The sequence below is a fragment of the Filicampus tigris genome, chromosome 20, assembly GCF_054856515.1.
Source record: "Filicampus tigris isolate MCC_2025a chromosome 20, RoL_Ftig_1.0, whole genome shotgun sequence".
NCBI classification, from domain to species: domain Eukaryota; kingdom Metazoa; phylum Chordata; class Actinopteri; order Syngnathiformes; family Syngnathidae; genus Filicampus; species Filicampus tigris.
The window spans coordinates 10,006,104-10,021,471 of NC_141236.1; the positions used below are offsets into that span (position 1 = coordinate 10,006,104).

A 15,368-nucleotide genomic window follows, 5' to 3' on the forward strand; every position below is an offset into this window, starting at 1 on the left:
GGAAAGCCGGTCTGTTCTTTTTATCGCTCTGCGCAGCTCCATAGATTAACCGTCGGCTGGATTCAAGCGTGAGTATTTCGACAGAAGTATATTTGTGCATGCATATTAGGCTGTTTGGTTACGAGAAAAAACGTCATATGAGGACATTGTTGTTTTCTTTGCTTTTTCTTTTTTTTTATACAGTGTTATATTTAGGCAGAAAGTCACCATTCCCCCACCCCCGTTGACTTGCTGCTTGGCAGCTGGCAAAGTGACTTTTCAGCCCAAACGGTATCGACTGTGTGAAATTGTTCGAGACCCATGTGCGCCTCCACGTTACCGCCCCTTGCTCACATTTTTAGCACTCATTCCGAACACCATCCATTTGCGGCGTTTCATTCTTGGTCATCAAATAGCTCTATTCACTCTAGCAAGTCGGAGTACAACCTGGCACTCGACTAAGCACGCTGTAGCTGTGTCTGTTCCAACTGCCGTTTCTCTACTCTTTATTTGATTTTTTTTTTTTTTTTTTAAATCGCTCTCATGTTTCCAGTTTTATGTGTTCCGCAACTCGGCCTGCATTCGTGAAAATCTTTCTTGAGTTTTTTAGATGAGTTCCTGTTCTCTAAAAATACTCCATGCAGAAGTTATTGGGGAGGTGTGGGGGGGGGTGCTGATGGCCAAAGCAGATGTTCTTCCAGCCCCCAAAAACTTGCTGGGGGTGGAGGGGTTTTGTCTCCTGCCACCCTTCCCTGTCATATATTGTACATCCTCTATTCTATATCAGATTGGGAAATGGTTAGGGTTCGGGCATAAGATTATCAGATCTCAGGACAACGGTTTAGGTTTTCGAGCCTTCTAATACTGAAAACTGAAAACACACTAAGAGTCATTTTGTGATTTGACGTAAAAGTCTCCTTAATTGCTTGAATTTTCTGACCTTTGTGGATTTCAGCGCTTTACAGGTTTTTTTGAACCAGTGCGTTTTGCCTCCTGTCCATTTTTCATGCCGGGCTGGTGTTGCTGAGTCCCGTAGCTAAGCGCAGCCATTGATCACCCAGTAAGATCTGGGGACGTGCAAATTGCGGATCCTGCCGGATTGAGGGGGTCAGCGAAGTGGGTGGGGCTGCGGTTACGCTACGAAACATCGAAGTCAAAGTAATCATCCATGTAATTGTTAGCTGCGCTATATGATTTAATCATTTTTATGAACGCAGAAGAGGCTGTGAGGTGAAGAGTTTCGAGTTAGATCAATAAAGGAGTCGCTTTCATCAGAAATCCTCCTATAAAAATTCAAAGGCCACATTGCAGGATTAAAGGCTGGAATTTGAATGAAAATTCAAAGCCGCAATTTGCGTCGCTGTTTTTTCCCAAGCTGAGCCAACCATGAAAACGTTTTGGGTCGTGTGGCTTTGGTCGTATTATTTCAGGTTGCCCAAATTGGCAGAACGCCGAACGATGCATGAAGATTGTACAGGGCGATGCGAATGATATGCTGCAGATGTTCGACAAGGATTCAGCTTGCTCGGAAATGGAAATGGAAAGGTGGAAATGGAACCTAGTATAAGCCAATTTGAGGTTATTTACATAACTCTCTTTAAAACATACAGTTCTACCAGACTGTTTGGCTTCATGCGACTCCGTACCAAAATTTGCGGTCTTGAGAAAATAAATCTTTATCGACAAAGTTTTTGAAAGTTCTTGAGAGTATCAGGATTTAGTGCCGGTAATATCTTTGCCATCAGCCGTACATTTAATCCTATTTGACATCAAGAAGGGAGATCAGGAGGCACCGAGCTGTTCAAACCTGCGGCAATCTCTTTTTTTCTCTGCTGTCAATCAATCCGGGTGCTGTCTAGTACGCGATTGGGAATGTGATTTGTTCTGGTGATGTGTATGAAGTCCTCCCTTGTTGGCCATCAGGCCTGAGACTGAACTTTGTCTGGAGCAGCTGACGTCAACAAATCAATGACGCCCATAATCTTTTCTGTGCGTGATGCGGTCTCAACGTGAGATCATTCGTTCCTCATTGCTGACGCAACGATAACAACCTCACGTTGGACATTGGGATGAAAAACAAGACCGGGAATTCGAATCAACGTCTTGTGGTTCGTGAGCTTATCCGGGGTCAACCCGATTTGTCAATGCGTCTCAACGCTCATCGCCCGGGCTTGAAACTTGGACTATAGTAACAAAACATTCAGTCACCCGAATGGATTCTGTACAGTGGCCCTTAATCGGCTGCTAGCTTAGTGCCCCGGAGACATGTTGGGTTTAAAATCTCCCAGGGAACTCCATCACTGTGATCTTTGGCCAGAAGCCTCTGATCTGGTCCCCTCACACCACGGCTGCCTCACTCTTCCTTTTCCTTCCATCTGAGGATGAAACGATGAAGGATGGAGGGAGTCACTCTCGCTCGCCTTCTATGGCATTTGGCTTTTTTCTTTTTTTTATTTATCCTGCGCCCCAGCAGGCCATCTGTTTCCTGCCTGCAACCTGATACTCGAGGAGGTTTTCTCTACACATGAGGTGCGCGTTGAAGGTTGCCATGTTGCTGGTACTCTCAGCTCGTCATCGATGTTAGTCGATGCGCAGCCGCGGGCTGTCGTGTGACGTAAAGAAGGAGTCCTTGATGGACAAGGGTGTGTTGAGCTCATCAACAATATTTCGACTGGTACCCAACGAAAGCGTGCTGGAAATTGGGACGATAGGATCCGGGACTTTTTTATAATGGTAACAGAAAAATATGCGCCATATTGGAGAGGATGGAGTCTAATGTGCAGTCACTAAGAATGGAAAGAGATTCTTCAAAAGATGTTCAGTGTCTCAGACCAATTCCTCCGTGTAAGAATGCTGTACTTCTCTTCTTCTGTTTACATGATGTGTTTTATCATAGCAGGCACACCCAATTAGGTTGTTGATCAGTCGCGGCATGAGAGCAGTGCTTATTTTGCCTGTCCCACAATTGCACTTGTGTACTCTCAAGCGAGTTTGGTTTCTATTTAGATCTTGGCTTTTGGCCACTAACAACACGCGAGGAGAGCGGCCTCAACGAGACGGGACGAGCCCCCCGCAGATCGCTTTTGCTTCGACGAGACGGCGACGGAGGCAAATACAAGTTGCGTGGTCACCTTTGGTTTTTAGACCTCCTCGGTTTGATTTTATTTCGAGTTTAGTTGTGTGGGAGTGTTCCATCCCTCAACCGGATCTCTGCAGATCTCTGGCAGTGTGTTTGTTTTCAATCAAATTCTATTCTAACATCCACAAAGTAAAGCAAATCCAGACTGCCAATTTGTTGGGGAGGCCTCCGTGCTCCCCCCGGAGCCACGCTCACAGCCTGAGCCAAAGGATAAAGACATCAACAATGATTATTTGTACCATGCTCATGCGGACAACTCTTGATGCTTTTGCACATGCGTCTAGAATCCCAGCCATTTCCGCACGGGTTTGACTTACAGCAGAAATGCTCCGAGAGAGTCCCGGAGTCTGGACTGAATGAAGGTAACCAAAATGATTTCTGCCCTGGTAAAAGTACAAAGGCTGCGAGAGGTTTTGAAGAGGTTTTAAGAATCTGCGAGACTGCAACCATGTGTGCCCTTTGTGAGTGTCGTATGTCTTTCATTCACCTAATAAAACATATTGGCAGAGTGTTGATGCGAGATTTGCCCCATAAAGGTCGCCCCTTATTCGTCAATGGGGTGGTCTTCTCCCGTCTTTACTTCACGCTCTCATGTCTTTGGAATGTCCTTGACCCTGTGCGAACCATTTGAAAGAAAGAAAGACCGTACTGTATTTATCAGCCTCACTGAATACGTTGGGGTGTTTTTTTTTTTTTTTTTTTTTTTGTATTTGTCTGTTAGCAGGATTTTGCCAGAACTAGCTTTGACTGAACTCTGCTAAGAGTTACGCCAAGAAAGAAGCCATTACATTTGGAAGCAGATCTGTAGCCGATAAACAAATAAATCCCCAAGGAGCCCAAGTTGGGCTCATGACAGCTCGGCTGATGAAGCACACACATGCTAGCTCTCAGCGCTCTGGTCAGTGGAGAAGGAGTTTGGATTTATAATCCTACAAACTCCAACAGTGTGGATTTCAAGATTTCTCTTAATTGTCCATGTAAAACTGAAGCTGTTGTCAGTCAGAAGACTTTCACGTGCAAAGCTATAGCATTCTATTGACTTAGACTTTGATTTTTCCACGAACAAACTCTCCCTAAATGGTGAGTTTTGCAAGAACATACGCCGCCGTTAACAGTCAACTTCCCCTTTCGTCATCCCTCTTCACCCTCCCCGGCGTCCGTCTGCTGTCTCTGGCCTCGATCTACGTGTCGGCAAGGTGTTCTGTGTAGTGTTTGGATTACGGCGTCAAGTGACGGACCCGTGTGCTCATGCACACTTGCGTGAGTCTGTTTGGCGTCAGATGCGCTGTGCTCCCCAAAGCCGCGATCACAGATCCAATTGCGTTTAGCAGCCCTAGCACGCGTGGGGTTCTGCCGTCGCCTTGGGAATCATGCAGATTGAATGAAAACAGTCAAATGTTAAGGTTGACGGTATATTTCACCAGTAAAACAATCATTTGTTTTACTGGTGAAATACGCATGGGTTTTCCACGCAACGTTGTACTGTGTATTTTCATGAAGAAAAAAATAGCACCCCATAATATTTTTGCTTTATAGAAACATACAGTAATAACATAATTACGTTGAATTGGACACATTAAGCCATTTTTGTCACATTGCCTCAGTTTAAGGGGCGTTATGCTGCTCTTTCTGCCGTGCCCGCCTATGCCCCCTGGGGGCAGTATAAGACAGATAGACAAGCCTGTTCATTTGAGATGTCTCAACTCCTCTCAGCTCATCAGCACAGCACTAATATTAGTTGTTCTTTACAGAGGATAAAGCATATGACTGTGAGTACTGTTACAATGTCTGTCTACATGTGTTGCTGCGATGCTTTTATTCAATCCGCTGCTTAAAGGGTTATAGCACAGCAACAGATTCGATTTAGCTTAGAGCAAGCTACGGTATTTAATTGATTTAATACACACGGTGTGTTTGGATTTGATTTATGTTTAGTTTGACCATAAACCTCAATTGGAAGTGGCATTAAACAGAAGCCTCTTTTTTTTTTTTCCTCTTTTTTTTTTTCTTTGTTGCTTATAAGAATTTTTGCTGTGTTGATGATGGCTTTGGGTTGGTTTGGTTTTCAGTTCAGAGTCCAATATGGTGTTGGCTTTTGGCTAAAGACTGTTCATGAAGCGTGTGGTGGGTGTTCCGATGGATCTGTAACCAATTTTATTGAATAGAATAAAAAAATGGCTGAATCTAGGCTATGGCTCCTGCGGCCACCGTTGTCTACAAGCTTTCAGTTTTGCGGTGCTGCTAATTGCACCTTTTGAAATCAAACATTTTACAGTCTGTCGAACCCTATCGAAAAATTCATCGTTTTCAGCTTGATATGCTTTCATCTCACACTTTCGTCTTGTGGATGTTGCATAATAAAGATAGTGTTAAAGTCCAAAGTGGACCCGGAGGAGGAAGTGGAGGGGATATTTATCTTAAAGGCTTTTACAGCGGCGTCTGTAGCAGCCTGTGCATCAGTCACGCTTGCGTCTGTCTCGCTCACGCCTTCTCGCTCCACTCTTGACCCCTCAGGGCACCGATCAGCATCTGTTGGGGCTCAAGCTGTTTTAAGACCGTGGCTAAGTGGACAGGATTCAGAAGAAGGAGGAGGAGGAGGAGGAGGCGGAGACGGGACATAAAGTGGACTAGCTGCAATCAGCGTTGATCATGCCAAAGTGTCGGGCCCGCAGGAGGCACTTCTAGAATGGAAAACAGTGCTCTGCTATTTACAGTATGTTGTGTTTATACACAATAGCGGCATTTGTTTGCCTGTTTGTTCCTCTCATCTGTCCGCCATTCTCTTTCGAATGCTAACAGCTGTGCTTTGTCGGCGCCTATAAATAGCTATTTCCAGAGTTGGTTGCAACAATAGCGCCCAGCAGCATACTGTCAAAAGTCAAATAAAAGGTTCCGAGTAGTGTGAGACTTGGCATCGATCCTCGGGGCTGTTTAAAGGGGGAAGTCAACCCAGACATATTTTTTTCAAGATTATGTTCTATGCAGGCCTACGAGTTGAAACATTCTGATTAATGTTGCTTTTGTGGAATATGAGTAAAGCAGCAAAATCTACCCGTTTTTAGCAATCTCAGGGGGGCGGCCATTTTGTCACTTCTGTCGACTGACAATGGCATAACAACGGCTCAGGGCTCAGATAACGACCAATCACGGCTCACCTTCAGAAAACAGGTGAGCTGTGATTGGTCGTTGTGAGCCGTTGTGATGTCATTTTCAGTCGACGGAAGAGACAAAATGGCTGCCCCCAGAGATGGCTAAAAACGGGTGGATTAACGCTAATTGCACAACCGCGATATTTATCAGAATGCCTTGTTTCAACGAGTGGGCTTGCATAGAACATATTCGAGAAAAAAATTATGTTTGGGTTGACTTCCACTTTAATGCCAGCTGACACGTTACCGTGGATGAATTTAACAAGCGCAGAAAAAGCAGGCACAGATGCATATCGTCATGTCCTAAAGCTAGTTACTGTTCATTGTCAGTACATTAATACAGTGGAATCTGAAATTCAAAGACCGAGCCACCGTCTACATGACATCACGCGGGATTTACGCCTCTGTGACTGAGTTAAAACATTGCCTGTACAGTTCAAAAAGGGTTTAGGATTACAACAGTGTGACGAGGAATTTATTCTAAATGTGAATGTTGGATGAAAAAAATGGGTAGAAAAAAGTAGTTCAGTGTTGTACAAGTACTTTTAGGCTAAAGAAAAGACGCATGGTTTTCCATAACTACATTTAATTCATTTATCCCAATGACATATTTATATGTCATTTCACAATGGGTCTGAAAAAGTCTGGTACTGAATGAGTTAAGTGGCATGTATCATGGTGGTGATAACGGTGATGACAGACCAACCCAGACCTCCCAATCTGTACCAACCACATATCCTCCCCTGCACTGTCAACATGCGATGAGAACGAAAGCATGCCTCCCTATTTGTACGCGTGTTAAAAACGTCCATATTTCGTAGGTGATGTTTAGGGCGCGTATGATGATGCTCAGACTCGACGTTGACCGGTTAGGACTGACTAGAAGCTCATCTAATTACCCAACAATGACAGGGTGCAGACAAGTTTACGGCAGACAAGCGTTTGGCTTTTACCAAAATGATAACGAAGGCCATCGTCAAATCATAGGGTGAAAAATGTGATACAGATGCCGAAGTGTTTCGTTTCTGTCTATTTGGGAACAATGGTTAATCTATTCCAGTCATCTGGTGTTTACGACAAGGTCAATTTGATTTGGAAGGGAGGCTTTAACGTAGCGTGTGATTGACTTCGGTCACCCTAACCGGAGACGCTGGTCCCAGCTTAGCTTTAAAATTGGGTGGTGTCCCACAGGGTTCAGTCCTAGGGTTTCTGGTTGTCGCTCTATAACCTTTGTGAACATCATAAGGATGTGTATAGAATTTATATGTAGATAATCTACAATTCTTTAAAACAAATAGCAACATTGCGACTGCTGATTTTGGAATGTGTTTGTGGATGTATGGTCTTCCCATTTAAAAACAAATAATAATAATAAATGTGTACTCTGCCCCCAATGCAGTTTGCAGTTGCACAGTTTTCTGTGCAAAGTTCAGTTTTAACAAGTTATACTTCCATTTAATGATGATGTTGAAGTCTACTGACCAGCATAATTGAAGGGTGGAAAAATAAATTTCTCCTTGGCCAGCATGAAATATGTTAAGAATGAAGTGCAGACATGTCTTTATCATGGGCACAAAAATAACCCTTCCATGACCTAAATGTTTTGTCAAAGTATGATATCGCTCGACAGCTGTGGAATATTTGTGGCCATGCCTCTTTATTCGCTTCTTCATGGACCTCAATTCTATCAATTAAACACATTCAGCCAGTGACCAAAATTTTCCATGTTTTGAGTTGTGGGTTGTTTTGTTTTCTTTTAAAAATGAGGTTTTGTTCCCAAGTCATCTTTTGTGTAACCCTGTTTGTTTATGGACTGTGGAACATCGGACATAATCTGTTCGCTGGTCCACTTGTTCAGATTTGGAAACCCGTTGTTCAATATATGTAAAAAAAAAAATACAGGGGTACCTAGAAGTTCACTCTTTATCTCGAAACATAGCAAAACAATCGCTCAGTGCCTTGCCGTTTTCGTAGACACGGGGAATCCCCAACAAACGTGTATCGATATATAAAGCTGATTTTCCATAAACAATCCCAATGAACTCAAGCGTTGCTATGCTAGACTTCATGACATCAAAGTACTGGCCTCTGATTGGTCTATTGCTGTTTGTTCCAGTAGCGTAATGCGTAATAATCACAGATCTATGCCAGCGCGCCTTAGCAGTCTGGCTAACCGCCATGCCTACTTGGCGACCATGTTGGCATGGGCGACTTTCCCATCAAAGGCTACGCATGGACATTGAAAGTAAGTCATAAGTTGCTCATTCCTCGACCGATTTTTATGAGGTTAAGGCCAAAAGCCAAAAGTTGAGTAGCTTTCCCTTGAACTTGCTTGCTGACCGTCCCTGCCTTTCATGGCGAAGCCACGTAACGTCCCACCACGGCCTCTCCTCTCGACACCATGCCAGCGACAGCAAATGACTGTTTTCACAAGGCGCTGCCGTTGGATGGCCTCAGCAGCAGCCGATCCATTACCTCATGAGTCTGATATGACGGAGTGAGTTTAGGCGGGCGGCACAGTTTGATGAATCAGCGTTGGTCTCATCCTTGTTGACCCAGTGGGAGCGTTGGACACCGTAGCAGCAGCGGACGGTCGCTTCGTCTCTTCCACGTGGGGCCCAATAAGAACGTGGAAAATAGCCTTTCCATGTTACTAAGGTCCGTCTTAACACCCTGACTAATTTGTATTTTTAGCACGTCTTTGAATTGTCAGAGAAGTCCCGCTGTCCTATTTGCCCAGTTTTTGCACTTGGTACTGTTTCCGTACGTTTTTAGTATTGTATTTTTGTATATTTGACTACTTTGCAGTCTTTATCCGTCCTTGTCGTTTTACAAGCACTACAAGAGGTGGACTTGGAGGCGTTGTTTCCAACGAATGGCAATTCCTCATCCATCCAAGACATTTTGGACAATTTTATGCTCTCAAGTTTGAAGGAACAACTTTGCGGCAGGCCTTATTGCACAACCACTGCTGTGCATGGCGCATTTTACTTGCACCAGCAGAATCCACTGCCGCACTTCCCAGACTCCCTCAAAAATCCATTTTTGTCACCTTCTAAAGGCATCCGAAGGCCCCCTGTCGCTAATTTCCTGACATGACTTTGACATCCCAACGCAAAATTCAGTGGTGCACGGTGACATTGTAAATCCTCACCTGAAAACGGTCACAAAAACAGATGTGACACGGTTCCAGATGTGGTTCGGGGGACAGTTACTTCTTGCAGCCTTTATCCCCCAAAAGAACACTCAGAACTTTTGGAAGGCAGCTCATAAATCTCTACATCAGGGTTCAAGACCCATAGTAGACATCTGGTTCCTCACAAGGTCCCAAACTTACTCAAGCATTTAATGCAAGAAAAATCTCACGGCACACCAACCGCGTATGGACTGAAATCATTTTGATCTCGCCTTATTTTACTCACCAATTGACCTGCTCAGGTTGGGGGTTGGTCAAAACAAAAAAAATGGTCCATGGTCCCTTTTGGGAACAAAACCCTGTTCTACATGAATACAAGCCGAGGTTCCAATCCCAACCGGCGTAGGAGGGACAACAATAAGATGGTAATGTTATTAAGAGTTTGATGACAGCAAAACAGAGCTGACTTTGTGCTTGTTTATATCCGAACTAATGTAGCGTGAAATACTATTTCACAATATCGGAGGCAAGCGTGTGGTGGCTCCACAGCTGAGTGGTTTTGTCACTCATTGTTCGGAGCGCACACTGTCAGAAGTGCCACTATTTCTGTCCGCGTCCTTGTTAATGACGCCAACTGTGTGTGCGTGTTCGCACGAGTGCTGTTTGGGGAGCGCTTAGAAAACAGCTGAGCTTTTTTGGAGGACAACTGATGAATGCGCTGAAGTGAGAACTATTAAGTTTAGAGCTCGTGCCGTGCGTTGTTTTCGTGTTGGAGGTGTGTGGGACTTGATGTAAGTCGTGCACATTTTGAATAAAGGGGGGAAAAAAACCATAGCATTGGTTTGACTCGGGATGCTTTTCAACCGGCATGCTGTCTTGTGTTGTTTGTATCCGAGTAAGTGAAAAGACAAAACTTGGTCTTGTCCACCTTTTTTTTTTTTTTTTTGCTTGAGGTTTTCTGTGATTCTTATTCATGCATTTATAAATAATCACCGTCAATAACTTCCTAGCATAAGCGAGCTTCCTGCCAACAGCCTCCGATCATTTCCTGCAGAGGCTTCTGGGTGAGTTCACAGCCTCACTCCATGGCAGCTGCCCAGAATGGAACATTCTAATTGCGGCTTTTTCGATATTGAATTTGCTCTTGCTGTACGTTTTGCATTCGGCGTCTGTGAATGTTTTCCTACCCATGTTATGAGATGTCCCGGCTCTGCTGCTTCCAACTCGGCGGGCATAGATGATTGTTGTTTGTGTGAGCTGAAGTCGACAGAGCAATGTTTCCATGGCCACATCAAAATGCTAATAGATAGTTTGTGATGTGCGGCTGCCGTGAGGAGGGCAAATAAATTGGCAACATTTCGAGCTGGGAACCGTGAAAAACGTAGTTAATCGGTGCGGCTGTTCAAAACCACTCCGGCTATACATTCCTTTTATGTTCCAGTGTGCATGCACAGACACACAAATATGGGGGGGGAAAAAAATGACAGCAGAAGAGTGAACACAACACAGTGTCTTTTGTGGTGGCGAGGCAAGAATGAAACCAGTGTGTTAATCATGCCCCCTGACACGCATACTTTTCAGTCTATTTGCTTTAGTGATGTCAAGAGCCAGACTTTCACAATGCAATGTTTATGCCGCTGACTGGCTGAGGTCATTTTGTGATGCTATCCCCCACTAAACAATACCCCGCCTTGTTTACGTATCAAATACATGCCATCTTGTGCAATCAAAAGCGCTGCTGTCAGCTGGGTGGTGTGGCGGCGTTTCCAGTCAGTGGGCGGGTTCGAAGTCAGAGGATTCCTTTCGTCAGTCACCTTTAGCTCCTGCCCAGTTCACCTTTGCACGATGCACTGCTGGAATGCTATTAGCTGTGTGACGAATGCTTTTGTGTGTGACGCGCCAGTTGTTGAGTAAGGGTTGGACAAAAACAAAACAAATTCGGAATAAAACTGAGTGAAGTGCGTCCACGAATGCTGATGTGAACCGTGTGTGTGAGAACAATAATTGAACTTTAATATTCTACTTTAAGTAGGCACTGCCTGTTGATGGAAACCAGATGTTCCATTCATATAACGGCATTTACTGAATGCACTTTGATGAGAAAAACGATTTCAAATTACAATGAAGTGAAACTAAGTTGAGAGTAATGGCGACCATCAAACATGAATTTTATTGCGACGTGGCAATAAATATGAAGTGGCAGACACGATTCACAATATACAATAAAGCGCAATATAGCTAAAGCAACCGGAAGGCGACTTACAGTAAAAACAGAATGTACGCCGTGAACGTCAGTCAATTAGCAACGGGACAATATTTCACAACATACATGTCAAACCGGACTACAACTGAGGACTAAGAATTCAGAAAATCAGATGATGGGGTCTGGTGAAATTGCGTTTTTTTTTTGTGTGTGTGTGTAGGTGATATCGCCCATAAGAAATCTGGTCAAAAAATGCCTTCAAACTAGAGTTAATTGCCAAACACAGTCTTGCCGTGAACGATTTCCAAGAAAGGGTCGTAATAGTCGGTTAGTTTTAATATGCATCATGGCAAAGTCTGTACCGTGGCATCTCTTTACATCAGCAGTACACAAAATATCACCACCCGCTTAGTGTACTCATCTGAGCTAAAGTGTGTTTAATTTGCTGGCCCTGGTCTGATCTCATTTTGGACTTAGCCTGGTTTAATATTTCACTATATCCCCTCTGGCTTACAAGGGCTTTGTCCCAACTGCACTGGTCAGCACATGGGCCACAAATACACACATTCACACACACACACACACGCTTTGGCTCGGGGGGGAAAGGGCCATAGAGAAAACAAAGCTGAGCCCTGCCAGTGTAAACACCAGCCATTGTTGCGAGCGCTCTTTTCCCGCCTAGTATCTTCGCGCCCGGCGGCCATTCAAAGCTTTTGCCGCCAAGTGGGGTGCCCCGTTAGGAAATGACCATCCATATACATACATATATCTTTGAGAATCAATGGGTTTTGAATTGGACAGTGATTTTCAATTGGTGCTATTGTAAAATCCCTCTTTTTTTTTTCTTTTTTTATTTTAGGATGCTGGCTAAATAAAGTAAAGCCTCTCCTTTCACAACAGTAATCCATGCCTTTGTTTCATCTTGGCTGGATAGCTGTAACACACTTTGACACTTTGGAGTCAGACAGTCCTCCCTCAAGCATCTCCAGTTGGTCCAAAATACTGTTTCTTGCCTGCTATCTGGAGCTCGCTGGAGAGAGCATATTCCGGCCTCCCTTCACTGGCTCCCTGTACATTTTAGAGTTAATTTTAAGATGATTTTATTTGTCTTTAAATTTTGAAATGGTCTCACCTCGCCTTACTTCCCTGAGCTCCTCCACTCTTATGTGCCTGCCCGGCGCCAACTGCAGCTACTTAGGACAAATAAATGTTAGGCAAGCCCCCTCCCTGTCCACCTTTAAAACTTGTTTAGTCGTCTTTGTTTTTATATGTCTGATTTTTACTTGATGTAGAGCACTTAGTATGCAGCTGTTTTTGTTTTTAAAGTGCTCTATAAATAAAGTTGAGTATATGTAGCGGATGTGTGTGTTTGTGTGCGTGTCACACGGTTGTGTGTCATAGCTGTGACCCTGGGCCACATATGCAGCAAATTAGAGCCAATCAGAAGGCTGTAATCAAGGTGTAGTGTGGGTGACGGTTGCAGCGCGGTAGCAGGGTGGGGGGAGGGGGGGGCTTTGGGGGACCTGTGATTAGCATGCCAGACTGATGAGGAAAGCTGCTTTTCTCACCTCCGCTTACAGGGCGCTTGTTGATTTAGTTGGTACCAGCCAATTTTGAATGAATGGGGCTATCGGGTTCTTGGGTTTTATAAACCAATTTAGGCGACATATTGTGTGGTTTAGCCACATGAGAGTCAATTGCAGAAAGGTATTGGAATGGAAGTTTCTTGACCTTTGCAAGATACCTGAAAACAGATGTTTGTGTTGAATGTTTAGTATTAGCTTCAACTCATCTAGAAAAATGAACTGTAGAAATCTGTAACAGCCTTTACTGGTTCTGTTGCCATTAGCTCTTATGTATTATTGCACGACGGTTGCATTAAAGTTGTTTGTTGTACTCAAGCAAAGTCTACAGTGGTTGATGGCAACCTTTCACTTAGCAGCTCATCTAGTGGCTGAATGTTCCAAATTCAGTCCCCAGCTAGATTACAAGTCTCACTGGCCAACTCCCCAGGGACTATTTTTCCCTTTCTCTCACGTTGCGAGCAGTTTTTGACAATGACGTACATTCTCCTTCTTGTTGTTTTCATATTACACTTAACTATTGGAAAAATGAATGTCAGGAAACAGCTGATTTGTCTTCGTTGACCATTGGCCCCGAGTGACGCAGACACTCTGCAGGGTTGTAATTCACCGCTGATCTGACACGGTGTACAAACACACAGACTGGACTGAGGCTCAGCCCGCCAAAACCACGCGAGAGCCGTGGCAGGAATGTATAGCCCGCGACATTGTCGGTTTGAATCGGGGGGGGTTGGGGGTGGGGGTTGAGTGCAGACTCCCTGACTCACTCACAAGACACTGTGAGGTTTAAGGGGGTGCATGGGTGGGAGATGTGCATTTCGGGAAAGGGTGCAAGGTCAAAGAAGTTGTGTGAATCATAACACATACTGTAAATAAAACACGTTTTGTCAATGTTTTGACCATCTACAGAGCGGGTGAATCAGCAATCTTTCCGACTTCACCGGACCAGTTAGTCAGGCAAGCAGTGTATGAGTCACAAATCAGTTTGCTGGCCCAAATGATCTGTTCTATATGAAATTGTTTTTGGGGTTTATTATTGTGAGTACTTTTCTGCTCTTTCATAGCATGACTACATTAAAACAATGCCAAGTCATTTTCAGGGCAACTCTTTTCCTTTGCGCGACTCAACTTGAGAGAGTTCCATTGGCAATTGAGATGTTTTCATTGGCACACAAAGTTACTACATGGAGTTGTTGGTCAGTCACAATTTTAAGCATACAAGCACTGCTTCTGACAAACATCTGAACTGACTCTCTAAAATGTGTTCCTCTACCATTACCAACAGCCTGTTTGCCAGCATTTTTTTGCAGTATTTTACATATTGTCTCTCGTAAAAACGTTGTCATCCTTACCACAGGCCATGAACGATAGTGTCGCTAATAATTCTCTTATGTCCTCTTCTTGGTTTTCCATCCATTTCTCTGAAGTCCCAAAGAAGTTACTCCAGGAACAAAGCTCCAGACCACCAGCGTACTCCCCACCATCCAGCACCCATGACCCCAACATAGTGGGAGACAGCCCTCCTGAGGGGACTTCGGTCAAGCGCCCCGACTCTGTTCCGGGTGAGTAAAACTGCACACACACATACATTTGGGTACTTGGGTCAGACCCTTGTAGCACCCCAATGGAGAGAGGCTAACACTAGACAGCCCAAAACCACACCGGCAGGCTTCATGTGAAACAATATTGAGGTCTCAATTCTGGGCATAAATGTATACTTAAAGTCACAGAGGTCCAACAGTTTCCATGTGTATTCTAGACAGGCCATACAGTATATGATCAGTGGCCTAAAAATATGCTAAGTCAATGGATGCACTTATACGTATGTGACCGCAGTCTAAATCAGTCATCCCTACTGCCGGAAAGCGGGCGGAGACATGGCAAGGGTAATCGAAAGAGAATGGCCTGCTACCAAAACTGGATTGGTGACACGAGGCAGCCTGCATCCAGAACGCAAATGACTGCTGATGAGGAAGATAGATGAAGAAATGAGGACAAAGGGATCTACGCATCAGTGATGACAGCGCCCCATGCTGGAAAGGCCTTGACCTCCCTTGGAAGCGCTTTCCAATTTTGCAGCTCATCTGGAAAAACCAGTTTCCGCCTTTGATAGAGTGATACGGGATGACTACGGTAAAGACATGAGGGTGGAACGCGACACGCTGACATTAAAGACAGC

General features: G+C 44.4%; 1 protein-coding gene across 3 annotated transcripts in view; it reads left to right on the forward strand.

The window, feature by feature from the left end:
• eva1aa (eva-1 homolog A, regulator of programmed cell death a) overlaps nt 1-15,368 on the forward strand; it is a 202,070-nt gene that overhangs the window by 182,363 nt on the left and 4,339 nt on the right. For all 3 annotated transcript variants that reach the window (XM_086019692.1, XM_086019694.1, XM_086019693.1), the window contains one exon: nt 14,617-14,751. In XM_086019692.1, the coding sequence (XP_085875818.1) occupies nt 14,617-14,751 (135 nt within the window). The remainder of the gene's footprint in view (nt 1-14,616; nt 14,752-15,368) is intronic.